Genomic DNA, 18264 nt, shown 5'->3' on the forward strand with positions numbered 1-18264 from the left:
GCAGGCAGGATGACACAGCGACTCGTCATCAGCTTTTATACTGCAGCCATGAAAAAGAATTAAGTATCACAAAATAAACCCTTATTACACTAGAATTTGTGTGATTACAACTGTTTTTTTACTAATAAAACAATATGCCTATGTAGCTTTACGTGAAATAAGGAAAATAACACACAGTACATTTTCTGTAAATAGTTTTAATATTAAATAAAAAAGACTCCCATATAAAAAAAGAACGCTACAGTCCACATTTTAATCTTTTTTTAAACACAATTATTGAAAGCCAGGGGGTTGAATGAGAAAAATACTCCGAGAAAAAAATTCTCAATTGTTGCGGCGCATCTTCTAAACCATATAAAATCATAAAACACATTAACTGTACATATATACAAATCTCCAAATGTATAGAAATTGCATAATTAGCTTTTTCATTTTTTGTGTTAAATACAGTTAAGAGATGCCAGTATTTGGGGGAGTGCAGTGTGAAGATATTTCATAATCTAAAGACAAAGACTCATCTAGTTCACATAAAATATCATGGCTCTCGGCTTTCGATTCCCTATTGTTTGTTCATGGATGGTCTACGTGATGGATGGATGCACTGCAAATGGAAGAATCCAATTACGGTGCCATTGTACTATTAAATAACCTGATAAATCTAATGTTCCAAACCACCTGAAAACATTAGGAGTGTGTTACTTAATGAGTAATTTCTGTAGTTATAAGGGGTCTCGTTCAACTGAACCACAATCAGACAGTGAGGGGCTCAGCAATAGCACTGTTGTCCTACACAACACATTAAAAAAGACAGACGCGCACACACGCACACGGGCGCACACACTTTCAACAAAGAGCATGGTTTCAAGTAGACGGGCTTCGTAGTGACTCACAGTAACACACTGATGAAAACAGTACTTTGTTTTTCTGTGTAAAAATGATATGACGCAAACATCTTGAAAAGACCTGTGAACACATCAAACAACAATTATTGTGTGAACTAGACCTAAGAGTGAGGAAAATATGCAGTTATTTTTAAAAAATCTATTAAATTATTTTATCCCCCCCAGAAAAGAGCTCGTCCGTATTGTCGTTATTTTCCACTGGTTGCCATTGCATTGGTTAAGATTAACAGCCTTGTTGGAGCAGCTGAGTGACAAAGGGGAAATAAAAACATGACATGGTGACATGGATTGGTGGAAGATGAAGCCCAGGACGTGAAATCTGTGATTGGTAGAAAGCTGTGACAGGCAGCTCACTCGACCAATCACTGCCTCTGAGGCCTCGCCCCTCGTCTCCTCCTGCCTCGGATCAATGTGTCAGGCTTCAAAAGGGCCGTCTGTGGCAGGACAAAGGGAAACGATTATTCATATTGAAAACTGCAGTGATTATTATTTTTGGGGGTCAAGAAGGCTAATGGTTAGCCTTAGCGTACCGTAGTTGCATCTGTTTCTTCGAGTGCTGTTGTAGCATCCAAGTCTCGAAAGTCCTCCAACACATTCTGCAACCTAACATGGAAAATATGAAACCGTGAGAAATTGGAGAAAATATCGAACTATCATAGATGCTCAAAGCAACGTACGTTTGTTTTCTTTTTCTCCCTCGGCGGGATCCAATCACAGCTTCCGATTGTTCCTTGGGTAAAAAAATGCATCATGACATTTTTGGCAAATATATAAAAATGCATCAAAATCAATCATCTGAGTTCAATCTTGAATGACACACAACATCTCCACGCTAATCTGGCAAATATTTTGGGGCTCATTTGAGCACTAAGGTGAACTAGATCCAATGTGGGCCCGACCCATTTTTTTTGCCCCAGAAGTTAAGTTAATGGCCGTCATTGATGGCGCTAGACGTCCAATCCATTTTGACCTGGAGGGGTTGCTTTTGCATCAGAAGTATTTAATTCTGTCCAAGTGAGCTACAAAGTGCCCGTCATGGAGCACAACCCAGTGGGCCACTTCCGGCCGGCGGGCCCTATGTTTGACACCACCGATGTAGACAATTTGATTCTGCGATGTTTTTAGTGATTCATTTTACAGAGCAAATGGGTTTTTCAGTGGCGCTTTGGTGAGCCTATAAAGTTAGGGATAGTGGCTATATTACTAATTCTAGGAGAGCTAACTCTGTTTGACTTAAATGGCACTCACTCACCCTTCCTTGTTCAGTGCGCAGCAACGTCCCTGGCATATCTTCACGAGGGCTCCCGCTGCAACCGTCCCTGGGACTCAGATAACCTGTCTGTCGCTCCAAACCCATACAGTCCGTCTTAGCTTCCTCCAAGTAGATGGATGGCAAAGGGGGCTCTGGATGCGTGTGTCCCTCCACCATGACTGTTTTTCGTTGTAAAGGCGATGCGGCCACATCCTCGCTGGGTTTGGGCGTACCCTGAGCTGGAGAATGGGCTGCCGCTTCCAAGCTGAGACGCGATAAGTCTGGGTTTCGCAAGGAGCAAGCCCGCCGCGGGCTGAGGGAGACCGGGGCGCTCGCCTGATGCTGTGTGGGGGCGGGGATGGAGAGCGTATGGTGCTCCATGGGGAAAGTGACAGGCGGTAAGGCACAGAAAGGTGACGTAGGGTCAGACGGCCCAGAGTGGCCCCCCTCCTGCTCTTTAGCGTTAATTTGAAGAAATGAAGTGTAGATGGTATCCATGAAAGAGGTGTAGGGGTCGATAACTGCTCGGCCGTCCGACCCACGCTGAGCTGGTCGGCTAGGTTCTTGGGCAGGTGCTGGAGCCGGGCTTGCAACCTCTTCGGGAGAGATCTGAGAAGCTGGAATATCAACGTGAGGGGCGGGGCTCTGCGTGGCCTGCAACGACTCTGACTTCTCTCCTTCCGATGGCGGTGTAAGATTCAGCTTTGGGAGAAAAAATAATTTTACATTGACCATTTGAAAAAGTGGCCGGTTATACGCTAAGACTAGATCAGGGATCATTTCCAATTCCAAATGCCACTGTATAATCGTGTGTCTTGCGAAAAAGGCCATGAGTGAAGCAATTGCCAAGGAGAATTTACAGAAACTACAGTGGCGTCGATGACGGTAGCTTTTAACGGGGTAATTATACTTCTGCTAGTCTACCTAATTGTGTGTACTGTAGTAGTATTTGACAGTAAATTGAAGTTTTTTTTACCTGTAAATTGTTAAGCAGGTTGATGGTCCCATCAGGCCCTTGCAGGAGAGGCATGCCCAAAGATGAGGTCTGGACTGATGGTAGGAGGATGGAACCTGCTCCAATACCCACCATATTTTGAAGCCCGGCAATTCCAGAAATGTCTCCTACAAATTAAGAGTTCCAAAAATGACATAAGATAGTGGCTGTTAGTTTTCAATTCCTACGGAACACGTAGTCTCAGTTTCACATATCAAGTATTACAAACTCACCTAACACAGTAGGGTTAAGCAAACTAGGAAGTAGTTGCTGGAGAATAGTGTTTTCCTTGCCTTGTAGAGAAAGGGGGATGAGGGTGTCCACACCAGCGTCAGACAGTTCCTATTGGATTTCAATGCACTGATCAAAATGATATTCAGAACAGTCTCGAGCCACCTGCTAGTCCAGTAACACTCCAAGAATAAATAAAAGAAGATAAGCAAAGACAGAAACATAAAACTACTATACTTGAAAATTTTTGAGGAGATCAAGGGGGCAAAAAAGCCTATGGCGATGAGGAGCCTACCTGAGGTTGGGTATGCTGAACATGAGTTAACTGGCTACTGGGCAAGTCGGCTGTGTTCAGAGCAGCTGTGAGGATGGCGGGGTTAAAAGGCAGGAAGGTAGCTGGGTGAGGTGGAAGGGTAGCAGGAAGGAGCAGGGACTGCAGAGCTTGAATAGATCCCTCCGCACCGGGTGGGAGGGAAAGGCCCTGGGTGACTTCCAGAAGCCCTGACCCGTGTAGAGTTGAAGCATGCAGGAGCGCTGCGGTTTTGTCCAGCGTGAGGCCCTCCAAAGTAGTGGGGATCTGCGGCGGCTGCTGAAGGGGAACCTCCAAGCTGACCTGACCCAACTGATTCAGTCCAGATAGGGGTAACAAAGGCGTCTGGTTCTGGCCGAGCAGCAAGGATGCCATTAGTAGAGCTTGAAGACTTGGTTTTTCTGTTAGCCCCAAATCAGATTCCTGTCCAGTGCCAGAGGCTGAGACTGAAGGTGACATTGGGTTGAGGAGGCCCATTAGATTTAGAGGCAAGTCTCCTTGCATCCCACTTAATAAGGGCAACAAAGGAAAAAGGGGATTGCTGTTTAGTTGTTGCTGCTGCTTCTGTTGCTGATCCTGGCTTTGTTGCTGTGTCTCTGCTTGGATCAGTATTGGCTGCTGCTCTGCCAAATTTTGTGTCGCACCAGCGGATGGAAGTATGTGTCCATTTTGCCCACCCAACCACAAGCCTCCGAGCTGTAATGAGGACAGGACGGTGGGGTCCAGGATGGATGGCAGGCCCCCCGTGGAAGACAAGAGCTGAAGCAGCTGATCTTGGTTCATGAAAGGGAAGGCCTCTGCCAGAGGTAAAGGAGCAGTTGAGTCGCACAAAGCTGAAGGCGTCTGAGGACTGACGTCCCCGGGGTGAGAGGAAACGACTTCTGGGCTGTTGGGTGGGGGTTGCTTTGTTGACGTAGAGTTCTTCATGTCCACATTTCCAGATCCCGCAGGTCCTGGAGAAAAAAAAATACACTAAAATGTACCCTCACTACTGTATATATCCTTGTCGAGTTGTATCATGATCATTAAAAACTAACAAAATTGACTATGTTCTCTTGTTGAAAAAGTACATCACTGTATTTCCTTTATGTATTTTCTTTGTATTCTGCAGTAACATTTTGATAACACTGAGACTAAACTAAACCCAAATTATGGTGAGATACTGTAAAAACAAGTGACATGTACACAAATTAAGAGTTGACACTTTGATCATTTATGCTAACACTTTCAAGTCATTTTTTTTCTACCACACCAAAATCTTAGGTGTTAAAGTAAATGCCGTAGATAATGGGAGTCGTTGGACGTCAAAGTAAACCCTTATATAACGGGAGTCGTTGGATGCCCCAAATGTTCACGTTTCAAGCATCCACTATACCTTAGAATGCAATTAGTTTACCCACAAATAGTTGAAAGAATTCTCACCTGCAGAGTGATATTCTTGGCAGGACATCACGACATCATTTCTGTGGTCATCTGAGCTGCCTTCTTCCTGCCTTACAGTCGAGGATACTGCTAGAAGGGCCAGGACATGGTTGCTAAGATCAAGCGGCTTTGGAGAGGTGGATACCCCCACGGTGACACTGCCTTCCGAATGACTCAGTTCAGCTGTGGAAGAGTCATTACTGATCAAACTCTGCGGCGATCTTTCCGAAGAAAGCACCCGGGAAACTGCGTCAGTTGTTGGAATGTGATTCTCGGCTCGATCCTGCCCGTCTAGTGTAGTAGGAGCCGCGTATACAGATGGGCTGTTGCTGTTGTGTAAAGCTAAATTTGTTTGAGGCGGCGTGGAGGAAGTAGGAGAGCGTCTCTGAAGAGGACTTAATCTCACAGAGGGAGAGGGCGACTGCGCTGCTTTGAAATGGGTGGTGGATGTGCGAGGGGGAGAAAGCAACTCTGGGAGCAAAGGTATCGTGTTAGTGTTACTGGTCCGACATGGTGACGGAGTCTGCGCCCGGTTGCCGCTGGATTTGGAGGAAAGAGTGGGGCTTGGAATTCTAGCGTGTCCGCTCCTTTCAGACAAGGATCCCAAATTATCTGGAGCGCTGTGGGAAGCCAAGGCTGCGGCCTGTGCGTTCTGTACACTCAGTAAGTGCAACAAAGCAGAGAGAGGCTGGTTCGGAGGATCCAAGCAAAGAGGCATAGGAGACCCGCTTGAAGTGATGTCCAACAATTCTTCCTGGCGAGAAGGTCCAGAAAGATGTGCGGTCTGGTTGGGAGTCAGGAACTTAATTTGCCCGGGTAACGGACGATGATGGTGCTCGGATGCGACGCTATTCTGTCTCTGCGCATCTGAACTATCCAAGCAAGCCGAAGACGATAGGTTGATAGCGGTAGCGGAGACGGACTCCACGGGTGGGGTCTTTTGAGACCCGTTGATCAGCGGCTGGGTTTCCCTGATCATGCTGAGAACGGTGGGAGATCGCCGTCGCCTCTTGTTGTGCGATACAGTTTTCTCTGTTTTGGGAGACAATTGCGGAAAGGAAGAAGCCAGGGATTGGGCCAGGGAGTGGGATGAAGTAAAGAGGACAGAGGAGGCTGCTGCTAGAGAGGGATAGTGAGGCCTAGAGGCAGCAATGCCGATGGGGGAGGGAAGGCGGCATTTTTTTAAAGTGCTGTTTGTTACCTTTGTTGACAATTTTTGCTGTGTCCCTGTCAGGGTTTCCAGCGAAGGGGACACACTGGTTTGGCTGCAGGCCACATTTGAACCCTGGCCCTGGGTTACTTGGCTAGCCAGCTGAGCCTTAGCAGCCGCAGAGAGCAGACTACTTGCGGGAAAAGAAGCCGAGGGCACCTGGGGACTGTGGTGGTTCAAAAATGGACCCAGACTCACGCTGGAAATTCCTGCAGAGGTCAACCCATAGCCTCCAGGTACCGCGTTGGGGTTCGCTGGACTCGATGAGGGTTTCAGAGGAGTGTGATGACTGTGACTGCTTTGGTTAGTCAGTATGTTGATGTTTGCAGGGTTCTGGGGGTGGTTGTTATTAGTGCTATTGTTGCCAGAGTTCTTAAATTGCTCCAAGATATCTTCCAGCTTGAACTTGAAGATGTGGGGGCTGGGGTGTGGTGACCCACAGGGGACAGGGGAGCGCGGAGAGGAAGAGAAAGACTTCCTCCTACGCGACGCATGATTTGACATCAGTCCATCGGCCGCTGCAGTCGAACTTCCACCCTGGGGAGGGGCAAGAGAGGGGGAGGCCGAAGCGTGGTGTGAACGCTGCTGAGGGGAGACGCTGTTCCTGTTTTGGGCAGAGGGTGAGAGAACGGGAGCGGGGGAGAGGGGGGAGCCCCCAGCTACGACTCCGTGCGGATGCTGTGCTTGACTCTGGGATGCTCGTCCTCCCATCGCAAAGCTTTTGGGAGAGGATCGTGGAGGTGAACACAGTGGTCTTAGGAGAGGGGAAGCAGGAGATTCGGGGGTTTGTGATGTCTTTTGACCTTGACTGTCATTTTGAGGGGTGGGAGTGCGGGGTGATCTTTGTTTAACATGGTAAGGGGGAAGTGGGGGGGTGCTGGAAGAGTTTAAGGGCACAGTTTGAGGAAGAGGATGGTGAAACCTTCGTAAAGCTTCAAGAGGGTGGTGAGAGTTTGTGCCCGTGCGACCCGGGGAAGAACCGTTATGAGGATAAATATTCTTGTGAGAGGAATTGGGGCTGGTGCAGGGGTTCGGGTTGGCACTATTCTGAGGTCGCGCAGCTGGATGAAATTTGGGATGGTAAATGCTCCGGTCCTCTTCTTCCCGTTCAACAAGAGCCCTCTTTGGGTTGCAATTGGCTACACTCTTGCTCACCTCTGGGGTAAAGAAGAAAGACAAAAAAACATTTGAACATGTTAAAAATGTTCCGATGTGATCACCTGATGGGAAATCAGGGCAGACATGCGGGACAAGCCCAAAAATATTTTTTGAAATAAGCCTACAAACTATGAGAATAACACGGCCTTGGAAACTAAACTTACAAGAAAACTAACCAAGATGGAGAGGAAAAAAGACCTTACCGGAGTGATGAAGATGAGCAAAGGGCAGTTGTGACGCCTGCATACTGCGACACAAAGCGGCCATTGCCACAACTTTCCTGCGGTGGTTGCACAGTTTGGTCATGTCCTGCTCTGCCTTGCCTAAAGGCTGCTTGTGCTTCTCCACCTTTACCCCCATGGTAAAGTTGAAAACCTGTTTGAAGTCAAAAAGACACCCACTCGCATAAAAACAACAACTCCAGTAACTGGACACCTGAATGCATGTGTAAAACTAAAATTATTCATATGACATATCTTGATCGGCTTAGGTTTGTTTGCCCAACAGAAAGACGAGTCCTATTATGGAGAGAACAACTACTGATGTTGTCATTGGCGTGTGTTTACTGCAGACACTATTTCATCCTAATACAAATAAAGACAATGGGACAGAGCCACAAGAGACAATATACAACAATTTCATTGGTCTTCTCTTAATGATTGCCATCTTATTTCTCCCACCTAAGATGTTTTTTTTAACTAGACAAGTTTTAGTTAAAGAGTTGCAGTTGCAGGTTGCTAAATTGAATAAATCATTGCCTGTAATTGACAACAATAGAATTTAATTTTGGAACATTTTGGCCGCTCAGGTCATTTATGCACCATTTTGACAATTCTCACTACATAAATGACGCCTAAAGAAAAAGATTTTACCTTGTTGATGACAAGTGGACACTCCAGACCACATTTACAGGTGCCATCAGTCAGCAGATAAGTCTTCACCTCATCCAGGGACGATAGAGAAATACCACTGGGACTACAAAACATCATATGCACATTAAATAACAATAACCCTTGAACAGGCTGCATGTCATATGCAAAACCATGTGAAATAAATGCACACGCTGTCCAATTCTTAGCGTTTCCAAATGACTTGCAAAACGGTGACCGATCACTTCTTCCTATAGGTTTGGTAACAATTGGATTTTTTTTTTACTATAATTTTGACAGATTTTTTTTGCAGTTTAATCAGGGAACTCAACGCACCTGACATACACCACTTGGCTGCCATGCAGTCTCCTCTGCCAGCCGATGGGAATGTGTATAGCAGCGGTGACCACCCCATCCTTGTTCCCACTGCCAGTGTCACTTCCTCCCATCATTCTGTAGCTGCAGCCTGCAAGCGGCTTGGAATACACAAAAAAATCTTCATCAACTCATTAGCCAGATTAGTACTATAACACCGCCTAATAAAGAAATCCATTAGTTTTGGGGGGCTTTTTTTTTTTTTTTTTTTTTTTTTACAAGACCCTGTGAAACTTTTTCCCCCCAATTGTGTGAGTAATCTATTAGGGCCATTTTCTTCTTCGTACCTGTGATGTGTGAATTCAGACTAACTGTGAACACACCAATAGGTTTCATTCATTTTCTGAACTGCTTTATCATCACTAGGGTCACGGGGGGTGCTGGAGCCTATCCCAGCTGACTCCAGGCCAGAGGCGGGGGACACCCTCAATCGGTGGCCAGCCAATCGCAGGGCACAAGGAGACGACAACCATGCACACTCAGTCCATACCTAGAGGCAATTTAGTGTCCGATTAGCCTACCATGCATGTCTTTGGAATGTGGGAGGAAACCGTAGTACCCGAAGAAAACCCACGCAGGCCCAGGTAGAACATGCAAATTCCACACAGGTAGACCTAACTGGATTTGAACCCAGAACCCAGAACCGCAGAGCTGTGAGGCCGACACGCCAACCATTCAACCAACGGACCGCCCTCACCAATATCTTAAACTGTTCTAAAAATGAAATCAACCTAAAAAAATTCAGATTTGAAAGAATGAAAAATGCCATGGCCCTCATCCAAAATATTCAAGAAAAAATGAAAAAATAAGTACATTTCACCTATAACTCTAGAAAGGCTTGCGTCATCACAACCATTCCTTCATTTTCTGTACCGGTTATCCGAATTAATGAAAAAAAAAAGTGGTCATTCCTTGATGGGTTATATTCTGGTTTGGATAACCATGAAATGGTCAAAAATAGTAGATTTAAAATGGTTAAAAATTTCTTGAGTGTCAAATGTGTTTTTACAAGCGAAACTAGTGCAGTCGTTTTCATTTCTTGACATGGTCACTATTCACAGCACTGTTTAATAGGCAAAAATATATGATTGTGTATAACCAGTTTTGCTTAACAATCAAAAAGCTATAAATTGTAATTTTAGGAGATGTCAGAAGTTATTTTTCAGTGCAACAATGACGACGTCCAGGACCTTTTCAGCACACTTAATACATGTTTTATTATGGTGACAATTTGAGCCTACATTCAGATTACAGTTGTGACCAAATAATTTGTGACGATTTTTGAGGTCCCGATACAATCACCCAAAAACCACGATTACGGATAACTTGTTTACGAGATGGAGCTAGAAATAGCATACCTTGTCATCTTTGGGAAGCCAAGCTTGGATTTGGCTATGGTATTGACTGTTGATTGGCCATGCTGGTGGGTTAGAAGCATGCAGATTGCCAGTGAACCTGACTCAATCTCCAAATTGTCCCCAACAAACAGACCCAGCCACTCTCAGCTCACAAGAATGAACGCTGCAGATGTTTATTTAGTTCACATCCGAGGAGGAGCTGAGATGAAGACGATGAGCCTGCAACAGAAATGTGGAGGTGGATTATGTAATATGGGAAGTCCCAATTCATCATAACACTTGGAAGATTCCCAGATACGTAAATAATTTACCACAATCATAGATATCTCGCTGAAATCCATAGCTCTCACATGAAGAGTCACATCAGATCACATGCAGCATTTACTTTTAAAGGAGGGTGTGTTCAAATGGGCCTATGTTTTAATGGGTGTATACATAAGCAGAATACATAACTACTACTTACACGCTTTAACAGAGCGAGCCTCACTATAAAACATAACTTAATAAACCAAACAATGTGACGGTGAAGTCATGCGCGCGTGAAGTGTCGAGCCCCGTTATAAAGGAATAAAAACTCCACGGTTGACACGGGAGGCTAGAATGCTAGGCTAACCGCTAAGCTAGCAAGCGCGTACACTTTGTAGTGTTGTCGTGACAGCTGTCAGGCGCACTAAACTCTTGCACATTCGCCACGACTAAATGCAACAAATCTCGCACGCAAAAGAGGACTCGCCAAACATAAACACGTCAAGTAAATATCTCATTAAAGGACATCAAGGGTTGCGGTGTTTCTTTCTACCTTTTCTCCCCGTGGGGCTCTCTGTGTTGGCGAAGTTTTGAAGTCTTCCCTTTGCTGGCTCGCGGGAGAAATCAAGTTAGCTGATGAGCTAATGAATGCTTTTTGACGGATATAACGTTGACACAAACATAAAGAAATACTACCGCGCTCGCTCGCGTATTGCACAGACGAGTGGTCGACGTGTGAACAAAGTGTGCGGGTTCAAACTGCAAACAAAGGGCAATACTAACGCCTCAATTTGACTGCGCCCCGGGTTACGGAGGCTAAGCAAGGCTAGCGGAGAGGCTAGCAGAACAGAGCTAGCTGACTCAATTTACTTGATTTGGAGTGGCCCGACAAGAGCAAGAGTGGACGCTGTCCCGCTGCCGGCTGAGACTTCTCCAAGACCTTTCTGCCACTGGACTTCTAGGCCGTCTTTCTTCTAATTGTATTCCGATAACCATCGCGAGCCATGGAATCCAAAATTCCCACTTGCCTTCTTTTTTTGTTTGTATTTTTTTTTTTGATTCCCAGAAAAATAATAATGGAGTTTTCTGGTCGCGCGTGCGCACTCCAAACTCTAGGAGTATTGTACCCAAAATGCAACGGGCGCTTTGTCACTTTCCGGGCGGACATTGCCCGTAACCCAGTGAGTGCGTGGCGGCGGCCATATTAGTAGGGGCAACATTCCCATGAATAGCATTGAACATTGACTAGTATTGGAGGGAAAATGATTCTAATTGGATGATTCCTCAACTAGTTTGTTAAAGTTTATTTTCATAGTCAAAGCACGAATAAAAAAATAACATTTAAAAGCAATGATTCTTATTTAAATTTTATTTATTTACTTTTTTATTTTCATTTTATTTAAATACATTAAAATACATTTGTTATTGCTGCGAATCAAGACATTTTGTCCCATCATATGCAAACTAAATGTTATGTACTATATTTGGTTTATTGTTCATACATATAGTCTATTCGGTGTATATATAATATACATATGTTGTAAATAGATTCAAATTTTCCTTTGAAACACTGATCATCAATAAAACATTGGAATGTTCCCATTAATACTGAAAATATTGATTAAAAAAGTACTTCTAATAATGAAAGAAAAAAAACATTGTCAATCACTGTGGGAAAAAACACTTTAGGTTCATCCATTCATTTTCTATTCCACAAAAAGGGTATAGGTCACACAGGGGGAAAAAAAATAAAGTTGAAAGGGACAAGTGACGAAGATGGAGGGGGAGCAAAGGTATCTATTTTCTCCTCACCGTCAGACCATAGTCTGAGGTCCCCAGCTGTCCCAAACTGTCATCTTGACACGAGTGCTCAAATGGGGATTTCCATAAACACTCAGTCAAACAACTTCAAATTCAGCCAGGAACTTGCATATCCTTCTGGAAAATCTTGCTGGAAATGACCGAACGGGGCTAAAGACAGGCCAATAATATCAATAACCAAATGAAGGCATTGATTAGTCAGCTGATATTTTGGACTCAGATCTATGGAATGCCCATGCGACAGAGCACTCTAGCTATTGGAAGGAGCTGAAGGACTTATTCTAGCACATTCGTTCTTCTACGGTGGCTTTACGCAAAAAGGTACGCGTGTCCCAGGTTATTTTAAACTACATTATAATAACTCAGTTTAGGTCAGCCGTTTTGTACAAAGTGACATTGTGTGTGCACCGTTTTATGACGTTACATTGCTATACAAAGAAATTCAATTACAAGCTGATTATACTACATACTAAAAACACTACAACAATAAAAACAACTTTTGCCTTGATCACAAAGCAACCTTTTTAGCCGTGAAGGGATTCAATTTCAGTAGCCGAGAATAGTTTAGGTCAAGTGTCGTGTAAATGTATGTCCAATAGACATTTGTGTGTACGAATTAAACATCTGCCTTTTTTGTCTCATAATCATGTAACATTAATTCACTAGACATGTGCCTATAGGTAAAATGTATTCACATTAAAATATGGCTACAATTAGTTGTAGTAACAGCATTAATACAAACTTTTTGCTGCTCTCCTAATTGTGCAATATTTCTTAAGTAATTGTCAATTTATTGGAAAATGAAATAAAATGAGATATAATCATCTTGTTTTTTGAAAGACAACCCTAATTGTTAACAATCAGTAATTTAGGGAAATATCTAGTATATATTAGTAATCAAATATAATAGAGTCAATATAAGCAAACTAAATGTGTTACTAATACTGCCACCTTCACTACTATTACTAGTAGAAATAATAATTATCAGTCATATGTGAGTGTATATATATCTCCTATCATTCTAGGTAGTGAAAGAACACAATGGACCAGTAAGTATAATCACAGAAATATGTTTGCTCTGATTCCAAATGGAATAATTTGCGTGTCCTCATTTGCTTGCCTCATAATTTGCTTGACATTTTGGATGCATTTTGTTTAAACATGCCGCTAACGCAACTTCCCGGTGTGAGATGTAGTTAACTAATCAAACAAAAAAATACAACTAAATACCGATCTACAATTTGATGTCGTTTGCACCCTTTTCAGCAAAGAGGATGTATTGAAAAAGTTTTGTTTTTGATGATTATGTGTCAACTAACACAAATATTGAGACGAGAATGTCCACTGAAACCTCAAACAAACATGAGTGCAATGACGGAATTTTGTTTCATCTACCAGGGAAGACGACAAAAACTCGGTGGATATCCATGACAACCCTCCGGCTCCTGACAACGTTGTGAGGGAGGAGGGAGACACGGTGAGTGACGGATGTGAAACGGGATCAACGGGGGCGCCTGCTCAAAAATAGTAACGCAAGCTGGTGTCGACTAGAAAAAAAAAGTACCTCTCACAGTACGGTGCCTTTTCAAAAAACGTCTCAGAGAAGATGCTCGGTAAAGAAAGGATTTCTTCACAAATATGAAGAGCCACTTGAGTGAGCTACTTTACCTTGTGCGATCCCCAGGTTTACTTTATATACGAAGAAGAAGTGGAGGTAGAGGAAAAGGAACCGGAACCTCCACCACCTGTCATCCGGGTCAACGACAAACCCCACAAGTTCAAGGACCACTACTGCAAGAAGCCCAAGTTCTGCGACGTCTGTGCTCGCATGATAGTCTGTACGGAAGGAAAAATAATGACAACTTTTGACTTTTCATACCTTAAAGTTCAGGTGCCTGTCTAACACCTTTTGCTGATCTTACAGTGAACAACAAGTTTGCCCTGAGGTGTAAAAACTGCAAAACCAACATCCACCACTCGTGTCAGTCCTATGTTGAGTTCCAGAAGTGCTTTGGCAAAATAGTGAGTCTTTCCTGTCCACTTTCTTCAGCTGATGAAAATTCTGTGGGGGGTATGATAACATTTAAAGATATATTAAAATACACTCAAAGAGTCAATCTTTTAGATTGGTTGATGTTCAATTTAAGAGGTTCAAGTGCAGGCAGGATCGATTTTTGCGATGGGCAATGTAGGCAACAGCCTAGGGTGCAATCGATTTGGGGGCGCATGGGAAAAAGAAATCAATTATATTATCCGTTCCTCATTTCCATGTCAAGTTAGTAACGTAGGTCATTTTGCCTCAGCCAAAATATCAGTAAAGTGTTACTGTGTCCAGTCTAAAATGGCGCATAGATTTTAAAAAAATCTTTCTATAACCATTTTTTTATGATGACATCATTCAAGATTGGAAGAAAAGTCAAGTTTGAGGCTCAATCCAATCATCCAGAACAGGGGTCGGGAACCTTTTTGACGAAGAGAGCCATAAACAATTCATATTTTCTAATGTTATTCCTTTAGAGCCATACTCCGAATTTAAAAGTCAAAATACATGTAAATGGGTGTCTTTTATTTTAGTAATTTCACCACTTTTAAAGTGGAGAAAAAAAAGAATACTTTTGACAACATTCTTATGCAGTTATTAATCAATGAGAGTATGCATTCAAGCAGAGTCTAATGCAAAAAAAGAAGACTAAAGCAGCACTGGACGTAGTATCTGAGTTCTGTCACCAGCGGGTTCCATATTTTAGCTCACAAGGTTAGCAAAGAGCCAGATGCACCCATCGAAAGAGCCACATGTGGCTCCCGAGCCATAGGTTCCCTACCCCTGATCCAGAACAAATTTAAGCCCGGCAAAAGACATCTAAAACATCCGCTGAACTCTGATGAAAACATTTAATTATTATAATTCCGTACATATTTTTAGTCTGTTTACAGTGATATCATTAACAAATAACCTTTTGTCTCCATAGCCACCTGGTTTCAGACGGGCCTACAGTTCTCCTCTGTATAGCAGCGACCAACCAGATCAGAGTGGGCATCCTCTTCATATTAAATCCTATAATGTGTACATACATTAAAAAAAGAAGTGATTTTAACCATATAAAATGATACGCATGTATTTCCTCTCTTCTCAACCAGACAATCCAAATCGGAATGACCCTGTCTTTGACACCCTGCGGGTGGGCGTCATCATGGCAAATAAAGAGCGCAAAAAGAATGAAAATGACAAGAAAAATGTAACTGAGCATTGTTTATTCATGACATATATACATTTTTCATTGTTACCATTTTTTGACTAATGATTTAAAAGCGGTAATATAAAAGAACCTCCTTTCACTCCCAAAGATGCTGATGATGATGGAAGAAGAAGAAGATGAGAATCAGCAGCCCAAAGAAAATGAGGATGGAGGAGAAGGTATTAAAAAAAAGGAAGGCCCCAGTTGAAGTAATAAACAGATATACTTTTAGACATGAAAGAAGGCATAAAAATGTGTTTATGACTGTTGGTTTCCAGGAAAGCCTGAAGAAAAGAAGGAGAAAGGAGGAGAAAAGACAGATGATAAGGTAAGATAAAATAAATTTTAATCCACTTTGGGTAATTTTAGTTATTTTTATGTTATTAGTGTTTAGCTGAGATTGCACTTCGCTCACAGGATGTTATTGCCTATTTTAAAATGTGTTTCATGTATATAAGGCGCACTGGATTAGAAGGCAGTGGTAGTGGGTGGTGGTGCATGTGGTTTGTCGTAGTAGGGGAATGTTACATGTCCACTAGATGGAGCTCTACAAGTACTGGTTAGGGGTTGAGGTCTACATCAACTAGATCGAGGGTGTCAAACTCAGGTTGGTTCACGGGCCGCGTCAACTCGATTTCATGTGGGCCGGACCATTTTAGATATAATATTTAGATTTATTTATTTTTTTAAATCGGATTAAAAGAACTAGATCAAAAGCCCTAAATATTCCGTTTTTAATAGATCTAAAACAATGTTTATTTGAGCTTTTTTCTTAGTAAGGGAAAACGTCTTTTAATCATTTGTTCCTCATTTCAAAAGGAAATTCTTAAATTATGTTCAATAAAGTGGAAAAACAGAAAATATTTTATATATTTATTTTTAGATTTTCCAAAATGCTTTTTGTACTAAAAACACAAAAAGAAAAAAATGATTAAAATTTGCAATTATTGATTTAAAAAGGGAAAACTCAGGAAATATAATATAATACATATATAATCTTCATTTGAATTTGATCCTAAAACAGAAAGTCAGCACTCATGATTTACTTTCTCGGGCCGCACAAAATGATGCGGTGGGCCATATTTCGCCCCCGGGCCGCCACTTTGACACCTGTGAACTAGATGGAGCTGAGCTGAAGGAAATTTCATACAATGATCCACCAATATTGGTCTATATATAAGGTGGATCGGATGATAGGGCGTACGATACTGGCTTTTAGTCGCGCCTTATAATGCCGAAAATACGGTAGTTGGTTGTGCAAATCAAAATGAGCTGTGCTCTGTTCATAACAGCAAAAAGGGACCTTCTCACAGTCGCACTATTACCTGGCTCTCTACCGCTTCAAGGCCATAGAAAAGGATGATCTGGACTTTCAGTAAGTAGGATAAATATTCATATTTTGTGTGTCTAAAACAAGGAGAATTATACCTTTTTTTGTCATGTCAGTCCTGGTGATCGCATTACAGTCCTCGATGACTCCAATGAAGAGTGGTGGAGGGTAAGATCATTTATCTCCATAAGGTCATCTACAGAGGCAGTTTCTGTCACCCTCGATGGAACCAATAGTAATACCATTCGTATCACTATAATAAGACAATTATTGCAATTTTTTATATCACTTTGGGGGGAAAAACTAATAGGTTCATTAAAAGATATACTTTAATAAAAGAAAGACATCGTAGCACATACATCCAGCTTTACTTGGAAGTGAGAATCAACCCTGACTCGTCCTCGTCACAGATTATTCTCAAGAAACGAATTCTCTCCTGCCCATTTACTTGCATTAGAATCAAAACAATTAAGGTTATCTTACTCAAAACAATTGCATAAGCGTCAACCCGAATAACACAACTGCATAAGAATTTAAACAAGCAAGCCTCCATTCAGCAAAACAATTCCATATTAGGTGAACCGAGCAACACTATTTTAAAACAGGTCGATACGATATCGCCATCTTCTCCGGAATCCAAGTCAAAGCAATTTAAGAGTCCTTCACAGATCTTCATTACGAACTTGCGACTGGGTAAAGGGTCGAGGTTTTAATCCGAGTCAACAGTCCTCGGAACCAGGGACTGAGATGTCAAGTCAATAGTCCTCGGATCAGGGCATAAAAATTAAACGTCCTCGGAGCCAGCTGCAGGGGGAAGTGTCCTTCGGTAACAATTATACTACGCGTTTGCCAAGCTTATAATGATTAATATTTCCCATATACATATCATGATTAATATTCCATGCATACATATAATGATTAATATTTCTTCGTTGTACGCACATATATAATAGTACCCAAAATAACTCCAACAAGCACCCAAATAAACTTGTTTTACGTTCTACGTATCTTTCCAGGGAAAGATGGGAGAAAAGAGTGGCTACTTCCCCACCAACTATCTCATAAAGGTGCGGGCATCGGAGAGGGTTTATAAAGTCTCACGCTCGTTTGTCGGAAACAGAGAGATGGGGCAAATCACACTGAAGAAAGACCAGGTAAGAATACACAGATTTAGCAAAGGACAGCTTTCTTCGCGGGTCGTTGTGTTTACAACAAGACAGTGTGTTCTCAGCAAGTTGTCTTTTTGTCACTATGGCTTGTTAGATCGTGGTTAAGAAAGGAGACGAGAAAGGCGGCTACTTGAAGGTCAGCACGGGACGCAAGCTGGGCTACTTCCCCTTTAACCTGCTGCAGGAGATCACTGTCATATAGAAACTAAAATGAATGTAATATCCAAACACATCTGTGGCAAATCAAAATAAGAGATACCAGGTGTTATTCCTACAACTTCAATTCTAAACACAAATCTATTTTTTGACAGCCTTCAAGTATAGCCACATGTACGCGAAATACATATTCATATACTACAACAGTTGCAGTAATGTGTAAAA

At 42.5% G+C, this 18264-nt stretch overlaps 2 protein-coding genes across 3 annotated transcripts; one reads left to right on the forward strand and one right to left on the reverse strand.

Annotated features, from left to right (window-relative positions):
• Positions 1-181: 181 nt before the first annotated feature.
• On the reverse strand, positions 182-11456 carry mbd6 (methyl-CpG binding domain protein 6). Of its 2 annotated transcripts, none has more exons than XM_077609534.1 (13): positions 11198-11456; positions 10082-10300; positions 8685-8824; positions 8352-8454; positions 7683-7854; positions 5112-7478; positions 3675-4642; positions 3382-3490; positions 3131-3276; positions 2155-2856; positions 1580-1632; positions 1433-1505; positions 182-1336 (listed from the first exon to the last, which is right to left on the reverse strand). In XM_077609534.1, the coding sequence occupies exons 3-13, from the start codon at positions 8798-8800 to the stop codon at positions 1265-1267; spliced, it is 4881 nt and encodes a 1626-aa protein (XP_077465660.1). In that variant the 5' UTR covers positions 8801-8824; positions 10082-10300; positions 11198-11456; the 3' UTR covers positions 182-1264. The 2 variants fall into 2 exon arrangements, with proteins under 2 accessions (XP_077465660.1, XP_077465649.1); XM_077609523.1 differs by having other exon boundaries at positions 10881-11456.
• Positions 11457-12005: 549 nt separating this feature from the next.
• stac3 (SH3 and cysteine rich domain 3) lies at positions 12006-18264 on the forward strand. The gene is made up of 13 exons (XM_077609563.1): positions 12006-12469; positions 13174-13197; positions 13547-13625; positions 13833-13986; positions 14073-14170; positions 15118-15178; positions 15287-15384; positions 15494-15563; positions 15663-15712; positions 16677-16759; positions 16831-16882; positions 17731-17868; positions 17978-18264. Exons 2-13 carry the CDS (start codon positions 13190-13192, stop codon positions 18083-18085), a joined length of 999 nt encoding a protein of 332 aa, XP_077465689.1. The 5' UTR covers positions 12006-12469; positions 13174-13189; the 3' UTR covers positions 18086-18264.

The sequence above is a fragment of the Stigmatopora argus genome, chromosome 1 (assembly GCF_051989625.1).
Source record: "Stigmatopora argus isolate UIUO_Sarg chromosome 1, RoL_Sarg_1.0, whole genome shotgun sequence".
Lineage (NCBI taxonomy): Eukaryota > Metazoa > Chordata > Actinopteri > Syngnathiformes > Syngnathidae > Stigmatopora > Stigmatopora argus.

Coding starts and splice junctions, on each gene's coding strand:
- mbd6 (XM_077609534.1), bottom strand. CDS start 8,800: ATGATGGGAGGAAGTGACACTGGCAGTGGGAACAAGGATGGGGTGGTC. Junction 8,455..8,684: donor AGCCAAGTGGTGTATGTCAG/GTGCGTTGAGTT, acceptor GATGTTTTGTAG/TCCCAGTGGTATTTCTCTAT. Junction 1,337..1,432: donor AAGAAACAGATGCAACTACG/GTACGCTAAGGC, acceptor GTCCTGCCACAG/ACGGCCCTTTTGAAGCCTGA.
- stac3 (XM_077609563.1), top strand. Junction 14,171..15,117: donor AGAAGTGCTTTGGCAAAATA/GTGAGTCTTTCC, acceptor TTGTCTCCATAG/CCACCTGGTTTCAGACGGGC. Junction 17,869..17,977: donor TCACACTGAAGAAAGACCAG/GTAAGAATACAC, acceptor ATGGCTTGTTAG/ATCGTGGTTAAGAAAGGAGA.